At 37.7% G+C, this 21,726-nt stretch overlaps 1 protein-coding gene and 1 long non-coding RNA gene across 2 annotated transcripts in view; one reads left to right on the top strand and one right to left on the bottom strand.

Moving 5' to 3' along the window:
- Positions 1-3,340, bottom strand: part of SCOC (short coiled-coil protein) — a 37,704-nt gene extending 34,364 nt beyond the window's left edge. Inside the window, exon 1 of the mRNA XM_035023026.1 lies at positions 3,271-3,340. Within this exon, the coding sequence (XP_034878917.1) occupies positions 3,271-3,340 (70 nt within the window). The remainder of the gene's footprint in view (positions 1-3,270) is intronic.
- LOC118022299 overlaps positions 1-21,726 on the top strand; it is a 103,577-nt gene that overhangs the window by 24,554 nt on the left and 57,297 nt on the right. The gene's annotated exons all lie outside the window — the stretch shown is intronic.

Genomic DNA, 21,726 nt, shown 5'->3' on the forward strand with positions numbered 1-21,726 from the left:
AGGAAGGAAGGAGGAAGGGGGGGAGGGAGGAAGGGAGGGAGTTGTATGTCTCCAACCCAGCAGGGAGGCCACCCCAGCTGTAGTATAGCTTAGACCAGAGATTCCCACACTACCTTGGTTCCCAATGCCCTTCAGTCTAAGTAATTTTTTCACAGTGCTCCAAGGCCAAGAGCAATACCAGACAATTCCATGTACTAAGTATTTAGGTCCAAATATGTTAAGTCTTTATGTCCTTAAAACTCAGTAATAACTTGAAAAAATACTACCCCTGAAAGAAATTTTAATTTCTTTTTTTATTTCATTCTTAAACAAAATGACTTACTTATGGGATGTGTGCCCCTGTTGGGCACTGTACAACTTCTCCAACCTTCTCAAACTGACACCCTCATTAACTGATCTACATCGATTTTTATACAGAACTTGCTTTTTATCATAGCAACTACAGTAAACCCAGCGTGGAAAGAGATGTCATGGAAAGAAATGTACCTCTATCTCATGTGAAATTGTGAACAGTCTCTAGCTAGCTGTTCTCACAATGTCTGATAGAGGTTGAGATGCCCCACAGAGCCCCATAGGTTTGCTCAGTGCCCTGAGACACCTTGGCACAGAGTTTGGGAACTGTGGGGTTAGACAATATGAGCTGGTCTAGAATCATATCATTTATAACTGCGTTTCTGTGGAGACATTTGGTCTGAAATCCACACAACTAAACTGCAAATGAATTTATGGAGTATGACTGGCTTCTGGGATTTGAATAATTACTGCCACTGCTAGTTTTCATAGCTTTATACTAACTTGGGAAGTAGGATTACCTAAATAAATCTGAAGTTTATGGACTTCAGTGCTCTCCCCAAACAAACCTTTCCCCAGAGTTAGCAAATATATTCTTCTCCTTTCTCTTGCCTTCCTCTGATTAGAAAAGAAACAAGGTAAAGGGGCGGGGAGGGGGGTGAAAGGAGACAGTGACTGGGTCTAAAGCAGCCACGGTGGGAGTCTGCATGAGAGTACTTGAGGCCTGACCGTGCGCTCAAAGACCATGCATGAGGACCTCCATTACCTAGCCACTCCAAATACCACATGAGGCTCGCCACTGTGAACCTTGGACAAGTCACTTAACCTTTCTGGGCCTCCTCCATATATATATATGTGCGTGTGTGTATGCGCATGTGCACACGCATGTGTGTGTTTATACACAAATATATTAAAAGAAAAGTAAGATACAAATATCATATATTAAAAGAAAAGTAAGAAACTGGACTAAACTTTTTATAATATAAGCAATACCCTTTTAATGATTTCCTCTTATACAGACTCCATGATTTGAATGATGTCTACTAAATAAACTGCATTTATTTCATAATAATTTGTTTTCCTATTTTTATTAACCAAAGGCCAAGAACCTCTTATTAACAATAGCAAACCAGTGCTACCACATCAAATTGATAGCATGATCTCCAGAAGCCAAAAAAACATGGTGCTTCAGTGCATTTCTGTCACAAGTATATGAACAATTTCCATTTGCCATCTTGAAATAGTGAAACAGCCCAAATTAGTACTAGTCCCTCAGCCCACCGCTGGTTACCAGGCTGGACCATCCCATCCCTGAAGGCCCTTTGCAGGCTAAGATTCTGCCTCCTCTAACCAAGGAGGAGGAGGTCACGAGCGGGAGCAAGGAGATGCTAGCACCCCACCCCACCGCTCGGGCCACCACCACTCTCGCGACCAGCCTGGGAGTACTGCTTACCCTGTTCTTCCTGTCCCCGTTTATTCAGTGTTCACACCCACGGGCTCAGACTCTGACGGAGTCCTTCTCAAAACCATTGCCAACAGAGGACAGGACACCTGAATTTAACCCCCACCCTCGTCTGCCTTTGTCTGCACTGCCAGTGTGGGGGTGGCCGAAGATGAGCCCTGGAAGGCAGGTCTGAGGCGATGCCAAGGGCTAGATGAGAGAGAGAGTGGTTTCATAAAGCCTCATTTCCCAGCCACAGCCATGGTCCCGCTTTCAGGCCCAGCCCACGCTACCATCCAGAAAGAATCCTGGATTGAGGTGAATTTAGAGCAGGCAAGCACTCTATATGAATTGCACCCGCCCACAGCATGTACGGCTCCCTCACGCACATGCTCCTCACTCATGGTGCCTTCTAGAAGCTAAGAAACAGGTTTCCCCGGGTCTTTGTTTCCTTCACTGCCTTCTGCAGCCCTGTCATTTGCTAGAACACCCTGGTGGGAGCATGTTCAGGCCAGCGGTATCCCATTTCTTCAACAGCCCCTGTACCTTGTACCTTTCCTCTCCTCATAAAGGCTGAAAATGCTCCTCTTTGATTTCCAAAGCCCCCAGCATGTTGATGCGGTGCCAGGAGGGGGAGCTTAGCTCTGGCTGGCTGGCTGGCGGTTTGTGCTAATTGTCTGGCTGCACTTTAGAAAGAGGCTTTTTGAATCTGAGCATTTAGGGAGAAAGTGGAGAAGTGTGGCTGTATGAAAGAGCAATTGATGTTAAATATTCATGCTCTGCTCTCTGTTAATCAAAATCACTAACCCCCATTGCTTAGCTGCTGTCTTGCTGGCTTCTTGCTATGATTGTGCTAAAGAAACTTGGATACAAAACAATGCCAACAACACACACGCACACGCACACGCACACACACACCCCAAGATGTGGGTGCTTATGGGTTTGAAGTGTTTCCAGTTAACACTGTGCAACTCAGCATTGTCTGTTTTCTCTGGGATGTTGAATGAGCCATAGTTATCCCTCCCATCAGCATTTTAGAACCACTACCCTCCCCTTTTTGCTTCTCTCGTGTTGAGTTCACCAAACTTTGTCCTTGCTTCAAAACAAGGCATTTTCCAAAATAATTCGTATTCTAGTTCATTTTTCAGAGATGATAAAATTATTTTACAAAATAGAGAAGAAATGGACTATAATTGAACAAAATATGTTGATAATACCACAGGTTGTTTTAGTCACAACTTTGAGGTGATAGTTCCTGGCCTTTTGGATATAAACATTTTGTATTTTTGTTTGTTGATTTATTTTAAAAGAAGATATAATACTACCACAGAAACTTTCCAAATAATCACTTAATTTAAAAGGTAAAGAAAAATAGCTCTTAAATAAAAATTTTTTGTTTTATTTTTGTAACTATATTTTTTAAAGTTTTCTATAATGAGTAATGTTTTACCATTATAATAAAAATAATAAGTTATATTTTCTAAAAGCTGAGCAGTTGCTGAATTTTATGTTTCAGAATTCATCAAGTTCTTCCTTACCTATGTCATCTGTAAGAGAAATGTTGATGAATGTGCTGTCCTCCTCTTCCTCTTTGCTGGACCCCTCCATCTTGTTTACTTTTCTGGCCCGTGAGTGAGAAAATTGAGGGCAGGGAAGATGGCTGTTCTTCCTTGTGATCACCCTTGTTAAATCATTAATAAATGAGCATCCAGGCAGGTGGTATCTGATCCTTGCACTAGCCACCTTCTTCCTGCTTTCCACCTGAGAGGTTCTTACCTGAGTGTTCCGGTTACCTAACCGGAAATAGTCAGAGACCCAAGTTAAAGAGTTACAACCCTTTACCTGAAGCTGTTGAGTTAGCATTATTGCTGTACTCTGGCTAAAGGCCAAACCTAGCTTTCAGTCCAATGACTGTTTGCTTGAACTGAATTGCCCAGGAACATTGCCCAAAAAAATCCTGCAATGAGGTTGGGGGAAGAAATTGAATTTTGTTTGCTTAGCATATTTTGGGGACACCTACAATAAACTTGTCAAGGATTTTGGTCAATGACCTAGCAGCATGACTTGGTCACAGAGCCTCAGTTTCCTGTCCTATATGATGATAAATCTTTTGTAAGGATTAAAAGTGAGTAACATTCACTTGATAAATGTCAACCACAGTAAGGACCACAAATGATCAGACATATGCGAGGAAATAAAATTCACCATGTAGTGAGCTCATCAGTATCCTCTCATATCACTGTGTCTATACCTGATCCTATGAAAGTTTATTAAAATGACAGATGTCCCGGGGCGCCTGAGTGGCTCAGTTGGTTAAGCGTCTGCCTTCGGCTCAGGTCATGATCCTGGGGTCCTGGGATCGAGCCCCACATCGGGCTCACTGCACGGCGGAGAGCCTGCTTCTCCCTCTCCTTCTGCCTGCCATTCTGACTATCTGTGCTCTCTCTCTATCTCTCTGTCAAATAAATAAATAAAATCTTTAAAAAAAAAAAAAAGATAGATGTCCCTTCTCTATTTTGGAACCCAAGGGAGGGCATGCTAGCCTTGCCAGCCCTTAGGCCAAGGGCCCTTTGTTAGAGGAGGAAGCATTATTTTACAACTATTTTTCTTGGTCACCTCATCCATAGTCAGATACATAGACAAACCCAAAACTATTTTAGAATTTCATGTCATCACTCTTTCAGGGAAAAAAAAATCAGCCAAGTTTGATGAAGAATTTTAAGCAGATATCAAAATTGAGTTACTATATAATAAGTTCTGCCTTAAGTGCTTTGATACATAGGATTTTTTTTATTCACCTGAGTTCATTGTTGCTATATCAAGTGAAATGGATGTAAACTGTTAGAAATCTTTCATGTTAAAAATTAAATTCACTAGAATAGAATTCCCCCTAATTTTCTAATTACAGTCTATAAATATTGAGTGTCTACTCTATACAAGCTGGGGACTTTGGAGGGTTCAAAGTAACAGATGGTTATTGCTGTTAATAAGCTTATAAAACAACTCAAAGGCAAGAGTTCTGAAGGTTTAGAGAAGGGAAAGAGTATGTCCAGCTAGCAGATCTTGAAAAACTTAGAGAAAGTGATATTTGAGATGCATGATCAATGACAAGTGGGATCCAATAGGCAAAAATGGCCAGATGGTGAATGAATTCTCAGTGAAGGGGCATGGACAAAGGCTCAGAGATGGGAAAGTCGTAGGCACATATAGGAAATGAGCGGAAGACATAGGTAGCTAAGAAGTAGACAAGGTAGAATATAGGTTAAGGCATATCTAAGAGAGCTTTGAATGCCAGACTGTGTTAGTCCAAGTCCTCTAAGAACTGGACACTTAGATGGGATTTAAAGGGTGAGAAAAATTAGGGAGGGAGCAAAGGAAAGGCTGGGAGAGCCATCAGACCACGATGCAAGACTAACCCAGTGAGGAGAAAGCAGGAGGGAAGGTCTAGCTTATCTTTCACACTAAGGAAGTTTCAACAAGGTTGTCGAAGAGTACTTTAGTCAAAGCTAAAGACCATAAGAGCAGTCCTGTGCCTCCCAGGAATGGCCTCCCTTGACATTCCTGCAGCACTTGGTTACTGGCTGGGAGCAACTGGTGGGAAGTGAGGTCTCTTTGCAAACGTGGTAATGGATTTCAGAGCACATCAACTGAGGCCTTGGTCAGTTGCATTCTCTGTACTTGAAGGTCTGCAAGGCACATACTCATGGCTACCACATAAGCTGCTTTTTCTAGCAGCTCTCTATATAATCATGGACCAATACTTTAGGAAGCATAGAAATACCTCTTTTGCCTGATCCATCCTCTGTTAGTCCTAGAAATAATAGCACACACTTAAGTAATGGTTACTCTGTGCTAAGCAACAACCCCACTAATATTATCCCCATTTAAAAGATGAGGGAGCTGAGGCATGAAAAGAGATTAAATAAAAGACAAGCAGCTAAGTGAGTGGTAAGGGTCCAGGGTCTGTGCTCCACTATATAAACTACTCCTAATAAAATTATTAGGGAGGGGATGGAAGAGAAGCCATTGGTCAACCTGGCAAAAGAATTTAGAAACCAGGGGCCCCTGGGTGGCTCAGTTGGTTAAGCATGTGCCTTCAGCTTAGGTCATGATCCTGGAGTCCTGGGATGGAGCCCCACATCAGGCTCCCAGCTCAGCAGGGAGCCTGTTTCTCCCTCTCCCTCTCCCTCTGCCGCTCCCCCACTGCTCATGCTCTCTCTCTCTTTCAAATAAATAAATAAAATCTTAAAAAATAGAATTTAGAAATCAAAGGGCACATTTGGTTTAAATTGCTTATTTGGGTTTTATTTTTATTACTCATGGCCAATTGTACTTTTTGCTATAATTAGCCTAGCTCCTTGATTCTTTGCCTTCTTTCTGATTACCTTTTAAAAAGGTAGTTTATTATGAAGTATCCTAATGGACAGGGGAATGAAAAGAGATAAAACTCAAGTCAGTCAGCATTGCTACTATCTCCATAGTCTTTGGGCAACAGTTATGTTGGAGATGTTCACTTTTAACTGGAGTAGAGAATTATCTGTGGGTTGAAATTATCCATGTTCAATATTTTCCCCTATGTTTCTTCCTAATATTTTATTGTTTTAGCTCCATTTTAAGTCATTGAACCATTTTGTTATAATTTTTGCATGTGGAGTAAAGTAGGGGTGCAGCCTCACTTCTTTGCATTTGGATATTTAGTTGCCCCAATACCATTTGTTGAAGAGAACATTTTTTCCCTCATTGGATGGTCTTGGCATCTTTGTCAAAAATCAGTTGGTCACAGAGGTTTGGGTTTAGTGTTGGAATCTCTGTCCCATTCCATTGGTTTATATGTCTATCCTTATGTCAGTACCACACTGCTTTGATTACCGTAGCTTTGTGGTAAGCTTTGAAATCAGGAAGTATGAGTACTCCAACTTTGTTTTTAAATAATGTTTTGACTATCTGGGGTCCCTTGAAGTTCCATATGATTTTGAGGATTGACACGGATCTGGCAATGGACTCCTAGAAACACCAGAAACATGAGCAACAAATTAAAAATAACTTGGACTTCATAAAAATTTTAAAAGTGTACATATCAAAGGATATTATCAAGAGTGTGAAAGGCTATTTACAGAATGGGATAAAATATTTGCAAATTGCATATTTGATAAGACTTCAATTTCCAGAATATATAAAGAACTCATACAATTCAACAACAAAAGACAACCTAATTTTTAAAATGGGCAAAGAACATGAACAGACATTTCTCCAAAGAAGATAGACAAATGGCAAATAAACACGTGAAAATATGTTAAGTATTATTGGTCATTAAGAAAATGCAAATCAAAACCACAATGAGATACCACCTCACAGCTACTAGGATGGCATTAATAAAAACAACAATAACGAAAACTGAAAATAATGGCAAGGTTATGGAGAAATAAGAACCTTCATCCATTGCTGGTGGGAATGCACAATGATGCAGCTACTGTGGAAAATATTTTGGCAGTTCCTAAAAAAATTAAACATAGAGTTATCATATGACCCAGAAATTCCACTCCCAGAGTATATATCCAAAAGTAATGAAAACATATATCCACACAGAAAGTTATATATGAATGTTTATAGAAGCATTATTCATAGAAGCCAAAAGGTGGAAACAACCCAAAGGCCCATCAGTGGATGAATGGATAAACATATTGTGATATACAAATACAATGGGATATTGTTAATCAAGCAGGACCACAGTGCTGATACATGCTACAACATAAATGAATCTCAAAAACATTATGCTAAGTAAAAGAAGCTAGACAAAGAGTAACGTATTGTACAATCCCTTTTATATGATATATCCAGAATAGGAAAGTCCACAGAGGCAGAAAACAGGGGATGGGGGAAGGAGAGAATGTGGAGTGATTAATGAGTATGGGGTATTTTTCTGGGATGATGAGAAGTTTGAAACTAGAGAGAGGTGGTGATTGAACTACATTGGGAATATACAAAATGCTACTGAATTGTATACTTTATAATGCTTTTAATTGCTTATTATATGAATTTCACCTCAATTTTTTAAAAAAAGATTAAGAAAACTCAATTAGGAAAAAAAAATTATCCATGGTTTGTCTGTCCCTCTATAATGTGAATGAGAGAATTAAGTACCCTAAATCATAACATACTTTACAATTTCAAATTCAACATAAGACTAGTCTATAATCTGTCATAGAATTAATAGGACTAGAATAAACCTTTGTATCATATCTACCACATCTCACAGAATTAATAAGCCTAGAAAAGTTAAGATAAGGACATAAATCTTTATTATAATACAGTCTACCCTAAAACAGGATTCAAAAGGTAAACACTAAAGTGAATATGGGTATATAACAAGTCATCTTCTCCCATTTTTTAAGAGGGGAGTGTGAGGTACAAATGTGTGTGTGTATGCACATTAGTGGGTGTTGGGGGTAACAGAGCTAAAGAAAGCATAAAATGAAGAGAATTCATAAACTAAGGATTCTCACTGCCTTTGTCATGATCTCAAAATATCAATATCAATAATGAAACACATTGGAAGCTAGTATTTACTATTGGCTTTCTCAGAGCTTTTTAAAAGCAATAACCTGGGAAACATCTCTAAGGGCCCTGAGTACCAATTATGTCATCTGAAGTGTATGTAATCAGATTCCTGGAGAGAAATTGGCATCTTTAAAGAAGGTGCTAAGCATTCCTCTGCTGTATAAAAGGTTCTCTTTCTTTAGTAGTAATTTCACATGAGACTATTTGGATATTTTTGACAAATTAGTGCAAATTGGATTAATTCAGGCCATTAGCTACAAAGGGGGATGTGATGGCAGAACTTTATTTTCATTATATATAGCTGATAATAGTAGCTAGTATTTATTGAGTGATTACACTCAGTGATAGTCTAAGTGTTTTACCAGTAACCATCTCATTATTCCTCACAACAGCCCTATAAGGAAGCAGAAACATGTGGACAAGATTGTTTGCCTAAGACCCACAGTCAGGAAGTAGCAGAGCCGGGATTTATACCCAGGCAGTCAGGTCCAAAGCCCACGCTCCAACCACCCTGGTGCATGGCCTCTAAACTACATAAGCATTAAAATATCCTATCTGATTCATACTGTATTTTTACCTCTACATGTTCATTTCAAAGATAAAGATCAAACACTGAAATATGTAAGAAAGGAAATATTAGGAGATTTTAGATTTGTATTCTTCTTTAGGATACTATACACCAGGTTAGCTATTAGTGTGGTTTTTTTAAGTAGAAACTTTTCCTTAATTATACCCTGTTTTAAATGAATTTATCTTTTGGTTTTCACAAGTATAAACTACATGTCATTTAGATCAGATATTCAATTTCAAATATACTTGAATATGCTAACAGTTCACATCAAGGAATTTTTACATAAACAATTAGCTTTGGCAATTGGGTGACAAATAGAAACAATTGCTGACTTCACTGATGGATATTCCCTCATAAGACATCAGCCTGGATTCTTCAGCATCTGCAATAATATACAATGACATTCATAATATATGCATTTAGGTGAGCATATCACATGTATGCACATCCTGTTTAGTAATAGAATTTGACGGCACTTGGTAAAAAGGAACAAACGTGTAATAAAGATAATGCTTTGTGATTCAACACAAGGCCAAAAAGGGTTAAGTAATGTTAGTTAACAGCTCTTGTTTTGCCCAGTTACCTTTAGACAATCTATTCGTGGAGCATAAAGATGGCAGATTTCACCTCAATATTCATCAACCATTATGTGGCTTCATTATGCTTCAAGGGTAAATACCGTATCTCTTTAAATGCCTTTCAAGATGCCCGGTCCTGCTTGGGCAACACAAGAAAAGTTAAGGCAAATTTTAACACATTTTATTTTATATATTGTATGTAACTTTTAGTCAGTATATAAACTGCCTAGATTTATTCAACATTCATTCAACAAATATTTATGGAACATCTGCTATGTGCTAGACATTTTCCTAGGCACTGGGAAATATAACAATGAATGAAACAAAATACTTTCTATTATAGAGCTTACATTCTTGGTGGGGAGACAGACAGTGACCAAACACACACACACACACACACACACACATTCATATACAAATGTATATACTGCATGTATGTACAAATATATATACCTAAACACATATCCATACAATGGAGAGAGGTGTTAGGAAGTGCTAGGAGAGAAAATAATGCAGGGTGTGGGAGATAGAGAGTAATAGGAGTGTGGTGTTATTTAGTATAGTGTGTTAGGGAAGACCTATCTGTTAAGGTGACATTTGAGCAGACACTAAAGGAATTGAGGGAGCAAGCGTAAGGAAATCTGAAGGAAGAGCATTCCTGACAGACAGACCAGCAAGTACAAAAACCTGGAGGTGGGAGCAGGTTTGACACGTTCAAAGAAGGTGCACAAAGGACAGTGGGGCTTGAGCAATATCCAGAAATATGGCACGGGGCTGTCCATTTAGAGCTTTGGGATCACTGACCCAAGGTTCATTGACCATGTAGAGTCTTCTAATTTTTTGGGTTTCATTCTGTGAGGTGGGACACATTATGCCCTAGGAGAGACATGATCTCTCTTAGGTTCACTTAGAATTACTCTGATTGTAGTAAAGAATGTTGACTCTGGTTGGAGAGTGGGGAGGGGAGGAAGGGCAGAACCAGGGAAGTGAATTAGAAGCCAATGCAATAATCCAGGCCAAGAGGAGGTGCTGATTTAGACCTGAGCAATAGCTGTGGAGGTGGTAATGAAGTAGTCCAATTCTGGACATATTTCACATCGCGAACCAATAGCATTTGCTGATGTGGGGAGTGAGAAAAAGAGATGAGCCAAGGATCACTCCAAGGTTTTTGGCATAAGCAACCAAAAAAGGAGATACCATTTGCTCAGGAAGAAAGACTGTGAGAAGAGCACATGGTGGGGTGAGAAAATTAAGAGTTTGCTTTGGGGCATGTCAATTCAAGATGCCTTTAAACATCCAAATAGAGATGTTGAGTAGGCAACCGAATATGAGTCTGAAGTTCAGGGCAGAGGCTGGGGGTGATAGGAACTTGGGAGTTGTTCATGATAGACGGTGTGTAAAGCCATAGGCCAGGTGAGATCACTTAGGCAGTCATGTAGACAGAGCAGAGGAGAGAATGGTTCGTGAATGTCAACCCTTAGAAATCAGGACTATGAAGAGGAATCAGGGCAGAGGCTCAGAAAGAGCAGCCAGCATGGAAGAAGGAGAATCCAAAGAGCTATGTCCTGGAAGCCAAATGAAGAAACTGTTCTCTAAGAACAGAGTGACCAACAGAGTTAAGAGCTGTTGTCAGGTCAAATAAGGTAAAGACTGAGAAATGATCACATACAAGATGTTTAAGTGAATGCCTGGTTTCAGTTTCCTCCTACAAACATTTCCAGCCAATGAGAAAAATTCATGGCTACAAAAATAAGGAGATGAAGAGTGATCCGGAAATGGAAATTATCAAGAAAAAGGCAATTTGGAAAATATGAGCAAGACCTTGCCAGCAGGGTAGATTGGAGGCAAAGAAGAATAGGATGGAAAATGTTCATTTCCATAGCTCAGTAGTGGATCCAGAATTTCTCTAGAGGAAGAACTCAAGGTCAGCATTCTTATTGGAAGGGGGCAGTTGCCCGCTTGTCTTGGAACTGCATTTGACATGAGATTAAGAAAATACCGTCTTTATCAAAGAGCAGGCCTTATCAAAGCATCCCCTGGGGCCACCACTGCCCGGACTCTGGAACTGCAAATGTGCTTGTGTACTTGTTCCAGACAGAGCTGTCTGGTAGGGTGTGTGGGGTCTGAAATCCATCCCATGCTCTGCTGGAAAAACCATGCTCCAGACCTCTTAGGTCTAATTTGCATATATGCTAATGATAGCCCTGCATCAATGCAATGGGCACTGCTTTTTCATCTCCAACAGGTGCAAACTATCTTTATAAATTAGATTCCTGTATTAAGAAGAACAATTGCCAAAACTCATTTCTCATTTCTGAAAATTCTTCATAATCTGTAAAGTGTTTTTCAAAGGTGAGCTATCCTGATCCCTACATCCTTATCCTTAGTAGGCATTTATTAGCATTAATGCCTCCAAAGTCAATTGCCTATTATTAAATGTCTACTTTTGAGGAGAAAAATGAAGCCATGAATGAAATCTGACTTCAGTAAAATTTCACATGCTTTTCTAGGCACTAAGAAATTGATACTCGCATGTGTTGAAACTCTGCAGTCCTTGTCTGAAAAACTTGATTGGTGGTTTGCTAAGGTCAGCATGTTATTATTCTGGCTGTGTTGGCTCCCTCTGGTGGATAGATCACAGGAACATTAATTTTGGGTGCTCCTGTAACAAAAAGCTTAAGTGTTTTGAAGCCCTGAGGGCTTGCCTATTCAAAGTGAGTAACAGGAGATTTCCCATGATTATATGCTGTGTATAAACAGGATGCCTTTGGGAGCAGTAGGTTGGGAGGGACCAAGGAAAGGACACTCAGGGTGGCAGGGTGATCTTGTAAGTATGTGTCAGGTGGAATTGCTATCGATGGGCAAAAGGCTTTTTAAAATTTTATTTTAAGGTATAACATATATGTTGTACCTTATATGTTAGTAAACATATGTAGTTTATGTTTGTAGTAAAGTTGCAAATTTATGTAGTAAAGTTGCAAATTGTAAGATTACAGATATATAATACATATCCAACATTCAGACCAAAACATTTCTAGCACCTTAGGATAAGGCTTTTTTTTTTTTTTTTTAAGATTTTATTTATTTATTTGACAGAGAGAGAGACAGCTAGAGAGGGAGCACAAGCAGGGGGAGCGGGAGAGGGAGAAGCAGGCTCCTGGCCGAGCAGGGAGCCTGATGCGGGGCTCAATCCCAGGACCCTGGGATCATGACCCAAGCCGAAGGCAGACGCTTAATGGCTGAGACACCCAGGCGCCCCAGGATAAGGCTTTTTAAAAATTGGTTCGCTTATTAGCGTTCAGGTCTATTTTGCAGCAGAGAAAACAAATTGTAGGTAGAGAATCACTGTCATTAGCCCACCCAAAGGCACTGCGAGGAATAATTTGTTAAATGCATTGAGATGAAAATATGTTGGGTTACAGAGGTTGAGCCTGAAGTGGCACACAGGTCTTACTATCCTCCACTCCAAAGTGAAAGTTATTCATTTTTGTCTCTTTGCTTGGTCGCCATCTCTTTGCTCTCTCATGAATAATTTTCCAATTCAATTCGTACTCTTCAGTTCAAACACCTTGATGGAGTGTTGTGTGGTCAGAGCTGTGGGTACATAGAGGAAGAAGTTGTGGTCCCTGTCCTCCAAGGACTCTTAGAACCATTGAGTTTAAAGCAAAACAAGGAAATGGGTGATCCCAACCCAATGTGTTAAGTATGATAGTAATAATAGCTGACATTTATGGAGTATGTCCTGGTATCAAGCTTTTCTCTCAGGACATTACCTGCATCTCCTCATTGGAACCTCGTCCCGATTACCGTTACTTTACTGATGAGGTGATGAAAGCGCAGAGAGGCTGGTGATTTGCCCAAGGACAATATAGCCGGTAAGTGTGGCTGCCAGGACTTGGCGCCATCACCTACACGTGCATCCATTTCCCTGTAGCTGTTTCTCAAGCATGGTGTTGGAGGCACGTGCAGGGAATGAAGGGAGCAGGGAAATCTTTGACTGTCTTGTCTGTTGAGCTATTCAACCAGGAGTCACACTGAACACTACAGGAAAATATGCCAATCATTGTCCTCCTCTGACACAGACTTAGACAAGCCCCCAACTTGTTATCTTACAGACTTGAGCAAAAGCTGGTGGCACCGTGGTAAAAATTCAAAGGCATGGTTTTTTTTTTATATGAAATATATCAAATATTACTCCAGTGCACACTTGACTATCCATTGTTATAACCTGAATTTCTCCAAATCACAGGTAATCAACAGAACCAGGTGTCAAACAATTTTTTGTAGATTTCTATTTAAATTGACGTGTTATGTTATTAAGTTATTGCCATCTATAAGTGATTTTTTTTCAGTTTTGAAATCACAGTAGAAAGCATTGTAACCTTAGGGAATTCCAAATAGTTCAAAACAGATCAGTGGAGTGGTGCAAGATTTTGAAATCCCACCTGAAGGTGGTGTTTGCGTCTTCCTCCTGTCAGAATTTTCTAAAGCAGACAAAGACTCGGGACAAAGATAGCTGAGCCTTCCCTCATAATCGCCAACAGAGTCTTTCTCCTCAAACATAGACAGATTATGTCCATGTGCATCACTGTGATATCTTCACACTTAGTCTCCTCAGACGACAAGGACCAAGTTTAACTTACATGGAATTTATTTATCACAGACTAGGAACAGATGAGAGTAGAATAATTATGACAGGGTCTAGTAGTAATTATGATGGTGTTAACGTGGGAAGTGAGTCCCAATCTCTTCAGGCCATCTTATATGACATTAAGGTATGCTATAAAAAATGAGGCTGTGTAATTGAAGAGAAAATAGCGGCAGGAACATTGATGAGTCTCAACAGTAGTCCAGCTGTGAACCTCAGAAGACCCAACCACATTGTGAGCAGTGATTGGGTTTCACCACTTTAATGTTATTAGATTGAGCTTTATTGGAGTTACAGTTTGCTGTTCTGGTTTCATAGTTGCATAAGAATTATAAGCATAAGAATTATATGTTTGTATGCTTATACTATATTCTTGAAACAAGATGATAAAAGATGTCAACATTATAAGTTGACAACCTATGAGAAATTTTTCTTTTTAAAAGGGGGGTCTGTATATTCTCCATTTGAGAAACACTGTACTGTAACCCTTAGGCCTACAGAGGGAGACAAACACAGGCCTTGCTCTTCAGGAGTGGACGTTAACACAGCATTCCTCACAGTGGACAAGAGTGACAAGGTTATACACCAACTTTTTTGAAGTCATGATACCACATTTATTTGTGTCATAGTACCACATTTATTGGTGTTTGTTTTTTCTACTCTTTGACATTCTTTAAAAGTTGCTACTCTGCAAATAGTTTTTTTCTGTATTTCCTATTGGGGATCTCCCTGACATCTTGGTTGATTTTTTTTTTCAATGTGCATGCAGTAAAATTCATTCTTTGTAGTGCACAGTTTTATGGGGTTTGACAAATGCATAGATTCATGTATCTACCACCCCAGTATCATATAGAGCATTTCACTGCCCTAAAAATTACCTGGTGTGACAGCCGCTTTATAGAAAACCTCTCCCCGTTCCCTCAACCCCTGGCAACCACTGACCTGTTTTTTACCCCCACAGATGTACCTTTTCCAAAATTTTATAAAGGTGCGATCATACCAGATATAGCCTTTGGGGTCAGATTTCTTTCATTTACACAATGCATTTAAGATTCATACATGTTAGTGTGTGTGAATCAATGGCACATTCATTTTTTAAAAAATATTTTATTTATGTATTTGACAGAGAGAGACACAGTGAGAGAGGGAACACAAGCGGGGGGAGTGGGAGAGGGAAAAGCAGGCTTCCTGCCGAGCAGGGAGCCCGTGACCTGAGCGAAAGGCAGACACTTAACGACTGAGCCACCCAGGCGCCCCGGCTCATTCAGTTTTTAGTGTTGAGTAATAATCCATTGTATGGATATCAAGTTAATTTACCCATTACCCCATTGAAGTACATCTTGGTTATTTCCAGTTTAGGATGACTATGAATACAATTGTGATAAACATTCCTATGTGTTTCAACTCATTTGGAGTTGAAATGCCTAGGAGTGGGAATTCTGGTTATGTTTTAAGTATATACTTAAATTTATGAGAAATAACTAAACTGTCTTCCAACATGGTTGTACTGTTTTCCATTTTCAACTGCAACGAATGAGAGTTCCTGTTCTGCCTCCTTACCAGAATTTGGTACTGTCAGGCTTTTTTTTCACTTTAGCAATCTTAATAAGTATGCAGTGCTATCACAACATGGTTTTCATTTACATTTTCTTGGTAGCAAATGATGTTGAGCATCTTTTTTATGCTCATTTGCCATTAATATCTTCTTTGGTGAAATATGTGTTCAGATCTTTTGCCCATTTAAAAAAATGGGTTGTTTCTTTTCTTATTGTTGAGTTTTAAGATGTTATCAATCCTGGATACAAGTTTTTGTCAGATAGGTGATTCGTAAATAGTTTTTCCCAGACACTGCCTTGTCTTTTCATTTTCTTAAGTATATCTTTGGCAGAGCAAAGATTTCAGTTTTAATAAAGCCCAATTCATCAATTTTTTCTTTTGTAGATTGTGCTTTTAGCATTGTATCTAAAAACTCATTGCCAAACCCCTGGTCGTTCAAACTTTCTGCTGTTTTCTTTTAGACTTTTATAGTTTTGCATTTTATATTCAGGTTTATGATCTGTCTTTAGTTAAATTTTCTTCAAGATGTGAAATATATGTAGAGGGGTTTTTTTTTTATGTGTATGTCCAGTTGTTTCAGCATCATTTGTTGAAAACAGTCTCCTATGTCCTTTGCATTGCCCTGACACCTTTGTGCAAAATCAGTTGGCTATCTTTCTATGGGTCCATGTATGAATTCTCTATTCTGTTCCATTGTTCTATGCATGTGTCCATTAGCCAATACAACACTGTCTTGACTATGATAGCTTTATAGTAAGTCTTAAAATCCTATAGTGTGAGTTCTCCAACCTTTTCTTTTCTTTTTCAGAATTGTTTTGGCTATTCTAAGTCCTTTGCCTTTCCATATAAATTGTAGAATTGGTTTGTCATCAACTATAAAAAGCTTATTGGGATTTTGATTGAGTTTGCATTAAATCTGTAAGATCAACTTGGGGAGAAATGACATCTTAATATTGATGCTTCCAAACCCTGAACACAGTATACTTTTCAATATATTTTCTTTAATATATTTCATCAGTATAGTGTCAGCATCTTTCCCAAATCTTTTGTTAAGTTTATACTTAAGTACTTAACTTTTTGGTGTAATTATAAATGGTATTGTTTCTTAATATCACATCCCAACTATTCATTGCCAGAAGATAGGAATATGATTGGCTTTTGCATGTTGATCTTTTACTAGTAAGTTGTAAAAGATCAAGGTATACTAGTTTCAGGAGTGTTTTTGTAGATCTTTGGAATTGACAGCCATATCGTCTTCAAATAAAGGCAGTCTTATCTTTTTCCTTTCAAATTCATATGCCTTTTATTTATTTTTCTTAGCTTATTTCACTGGCTGACTTCCAGTATGATGTTGAATAGGTATAGTGAGAATGGATTTCTTGTCTTATTCCTAACCTAGGGGAAAAAGCATTCATTATCTTACCCTTAAGTATAGTGTTAGCTGAAGGGTTTTCATAGATTCCCTATATAAGGTTAAGGAAGTTTCTTTCTATTCATAATTTTCTGAGAGTTCTGTCATGAATGGATGTTAAATTTTGTTTTTCTTTCTATTGAATAGATACTGATTGATAGATAGATAGATATGGCTGTTAACATGGAAATTATGTTGAATGATTTTTGAATTTTGACCAGCCTTGTATTCTTGTAATTCTTGTATTCCTACGATCTGGGATAAATCCCAATTGGTCATGTATTATCCTTTTTATATATTGCTAGATTCAGTTTGCTACTATTTTGTTGAGAATTTTTGATTTTATATTTGTGATGTATCTTGGTTTATAGTTTTCTTTTCTTGCAATATACAATCTGGTTTGGGTCTTAGGGGAGTGCTGATTTCATAAAATGAGTTGGGAAATATTCCCTTCTGTATTCTGGAAGATATTATGTATAATTGACATCATTTATTTCTTACATGTTTTGTAGAATTCACTAGTGAAATCATTTGGGTTTTCTTTTTGGAAGTTTTAAACTACAAATTCAGTTTCTTTAATAGATATGGGCCAACTCAGGTTAAGTATTTATTCTTGAGTGGGTCTTAATGGTTTGGGCCTTACAAGGAATTGGTCCATCTTATCTAAGCTGATGAATTTATGAACATGGACTTATTTGTAATATTCCCTTGTTTCACTTTAATGCCTATAAGATCAGTTCATTCCTGATATTGGCAAATTGCGTCTTTTTCTTTTTCTTGGGCAGCTGGACCAGAGGCTTACTAATTTTATGACTTTATCAAAGAATCAGCTTTTGGTTTTCTGTTTTCAATTTCATTGATTTCTGTTCTATATTATTTCCATATTCCCTTTTTTCATCTGCTTCCTTTAGACTTAATTTGATCCCCTTTAATGTCTTAAGGTGGGAGACTAGGTACTGAATTCAGATCTTTCTATTGCTCTTTTCTAATATAAGCATTTAAGTATAAATTTCCATTTAAAGATGCTTTAACTGCATCCTACAAATTTTTGATAAGTTGTATTTTTATTCTCTTTTAGTTCAAAATACTTTCAATTTCCCTGAAGGCTTAATCTTTGACCCATGCATTATTTAGACATGTGTTGCTTAATATCCAAATATCTGGGTATTTACTAGATGTCTTTCTATCAATATTATATTGATATATATGTATATTATATCATTATGATAGATGATATCTTTGAGTGATATGTATCGATATTATTGATGTTATTATCTATTATTATCAATTCAATATGGTTTGAGAATATACTTCATATATTTTCATTCTTTTAAATTGCAAAGGTTTTTTATGGCTAAGAATATTCTCTGTGCACTTGAGAAGTATTTGTATTTTGCTGCTGTTGGATTCAGTGTTCTATAAATGTCAAATGGGACAAGTTGTTTGATGGTGTTGCTCTACTGATTTTCTTTCTACTGATTTTCTACCTACTTCTATTATTTTTGAGAGGTGTTGAAGTCTCCATTTAAAATTGTAGATTTGTCTATTTCTCCTTTAAGGTTTACCCATTTTTGCCTCATGTATTTTGAAGCTTGTTCTTGGGTGCATACAAATTTAAGATTGTTATCTTTTCTTAGAGAATTGACTTCTTTTTCATCATGTAATTTCATCTTTGTCTCTGATAATATTACTTGTTGTGAAGTCTACTTTGTCTAAAATTATCATAAATACTTTGTTAGTATTTGCATGACTTATCTTTCTCCGTCCTTTTATTTTTATCCTAAATATGTCTTTTTATTTAAAATGGGTCTCTCATAGACTGCATAAACTTGAATCCAGGTGTTTTTTTGTTTGTTTGTTTGTTTTTTTAGTAAATTCTGATCATTTCTGTCTTTTTAACTTGTGTGTTTAGACTGTTCACATTAAAGATGATTACTGATATGATTGGATTAAAATCTGCCATCTTACTAGCTGTTTTTTAATTTGTTTTATTTGTTATTTATTTCTTTTTACCTTTTTCTGCCTTGTCTGGGTTTAATTCAACCTTTAAAGGCTTTTTTAATGGTTGCCCTAGGGTATACAATAAAATTTTAAAAAATTTGAATCCACCTTCAAATAATACTGTCTTATTACACATGGAGTTCCAAAAACTCTAACAGTATATTTCTGATTCTTCTCTCCCTCTCATAATTTTACTTTTACATATACTATAACCACACAGTTTATTGTTAATATTATTGCTTTAAATAGTCAGTTATTTTTTAGAGCAATTAAAATAAGACAAAAATGATTTTATAAGCCCTTCATGTATTCCATTTCTGATACTCTTCATTTCTTGGTGCAGATCTAATATCCTGATGTATGTCATTTTTTCCTGCCTTGAAGAATGTCTTTTAATATTTCTTATAAGATGGGTCTGCTGCTTGTAGGTAGGTCCTTACATTTTTGTCTGACAAAATCTTTATTGTTTCTATACTTTAGGACATTTCTTCTGAATGTAGAATTCTGAATTGACACTTCTTTCCCCTTTCAGCACATTGAAGATATCATTCTATTTTACAGTTTCTTACAAGAAGTCTGCTATAATTCTTATCTTCATTCCCCTATAGGTAATGTGTTTTTCCACTGGCTTCTGTCAAGATTTTCTTTGTCTTTGGTATCTCTTAGTGTTTTTGTTTGGTTATTTTATTTGTTTTGTTTTTGTTTTTAAATTTTTCTTGTGGTTCTCTAAACCTTTTGGATCTGAGGTCTGGTGTTTGCCACTAATTTAGAAAATTCTCAGCCATTATTTCTTGAATATTTTTTCTGTCCATTCTTTCTTTTTTTCTTTTTCTGAGGTTCGAAATTATGTATATGTTAGACTGTCTAATATTGTCCCATAGCTCTTCAGTACCTTGTTCCATTTTTTTTTCTCCTAGTGTTTTGGTTTGGGTACATTTTATTGATGTATATTCAACTTCATTGATTCTTTCCTTGACTATGTCAAGTCTACTGATGAGCCTTTTAAAGATATTCTTAATATCTGTTACTGAGTTTTTGATTTCTAGCATTTCATTTGATTTTCTTACCATTTCTATCTCTTTACTAAAATTATCTGATTGTGCATTTTATTAACTTTTCCTATTAGAATCTTTAACATATTAATCATAGTAATTTTAAATTCCCTGTCTGATAAATCCAACATATGTCTGATTCTGGTTGTGATGATTGCTTTATTTTTCCAGACTACGTTTTTTCCTGCCCTTTTGTATGCTGTGTACTTTTTCTATTGAAAGGTGTATATGACAATAGATACTAAAACAATGTTTTTTATGCTCAGAGAGGAGCAAGATTTTCCTTTTTGCTAGGCCTTTGATGTGAGAGTTTGGGGTGTTCATTTAGGCCGATTCCCAGAGAAGGTGTGTACCTTGTAGCTTTCTCAGCTATATTATACAGCAACTCTTGCTAGCATGGTGGTAGTAGATGGCAGAGGGTTGACCTCTTTTGTTCTCATGAAGCCTCAGTCCTAGACAGACAATGGAAACCTGGGTCTCAGGTGTTCCTGCCCCTTCTCCAGCTGTAGTGCTGGCCCTAGCAAGTTTTCTCACCCCTCCCCCAGTGGAGAAACTTCTCCCCCTCCCCCTCCATTCTCCCCTTCTAGCTAGAGTCAGTTTCTACCAGTACTCTCAGGGTATAGTTTTGATCCTCTTCCTGCTGTAGATTAAGGTTTTGTTGGGTAGGGGAGATAAAGGAGATCTATCAGGGTGACATTTGGGCAGTGGACAATGGCTGCTGTTCTCCTTCCCCAGCTAGCACCTTACAGGACATTTTCTTAGGATTCTCCCTGATCTTCCTGTGAGCACCTGGTGTTCCCAGAGGAACAACCTACAAGAGGGTATGAACCATTCTATGTCTGCAGCCCCCTGGGACTTCACACTCTCATGCTAGCCCACATTTGGCCTTTAGGAATTCTTTAAACATTTCTAGTTTAATCTTCTTACCACCTTTTATGGGTTTCGGCAGCATCTGTCTCAGGTAAGCAAATGCTTGAATCCTGTTTCTTCCTGCAAGCCCTTGTCTTTTTCTCATTTTAAGTTAGTTATTTGCCTGCAATATTAGTTCTCTGATAGGTACAAGAAAAGTTGTTCATTTGAAGCTTGTTCAGTTTTTTCTTCTTATTGTAATGGTAGGAACAATGCTTTTTCCAGCTCTTAAATCTCGGACTTTAATCACAGCCATTTGTCATGTTTTAAAATTTAAAATTCCAGGGGTGCCTGGCTGGCTCAGTCAGTAGAGCATGCAGCTCTAGATCTTGGGGTTGTGAGTTCAAGTTCCACATTGTGTGTAGAGATCACTTAAAAATGAAATCTTAAATAAAATAAGATTTAAAATTCAAAAAAATAGAAAAGGAAGGAAAACTTCCAAATTTATTCTATGAGGCCAGTATCACCCTGACACCAAAACCAGATAAAGACACCACAAAAAGAGAGAGAGCGAGAACTACAGGCCAATTATCTCTCATGAATATCAATGCAAAAATCCTCAACAAAATATTAGCAAACCAAACCCAATGATACATTAAAAAAATACACCACAGTCAAGTGGGATTTATTCCCAGGATGCAGGGATGGTTCAATATTCACAAAACAGTCAACATGATATGTCACATCAATAAGAGAAAGGATGAAAACC

The sequence above is a fragment of the Mirounga leonina genome, unplaced genomic scaffold (assembly GCF_011800145.1).
Source record: "Mirounga leonina isolate KUSES-001 unplaced genomic scaffold, KU_Mleo_1.0 Mir_176, whole genome shotgun sequence".
NCBI classification, from domain to species: domain Eukaryota; kingdom Metazoa; phylum Chordata; class Mammalia; order Carnivora; family Phocidae; genus Mirounga; species Mirounga leonina.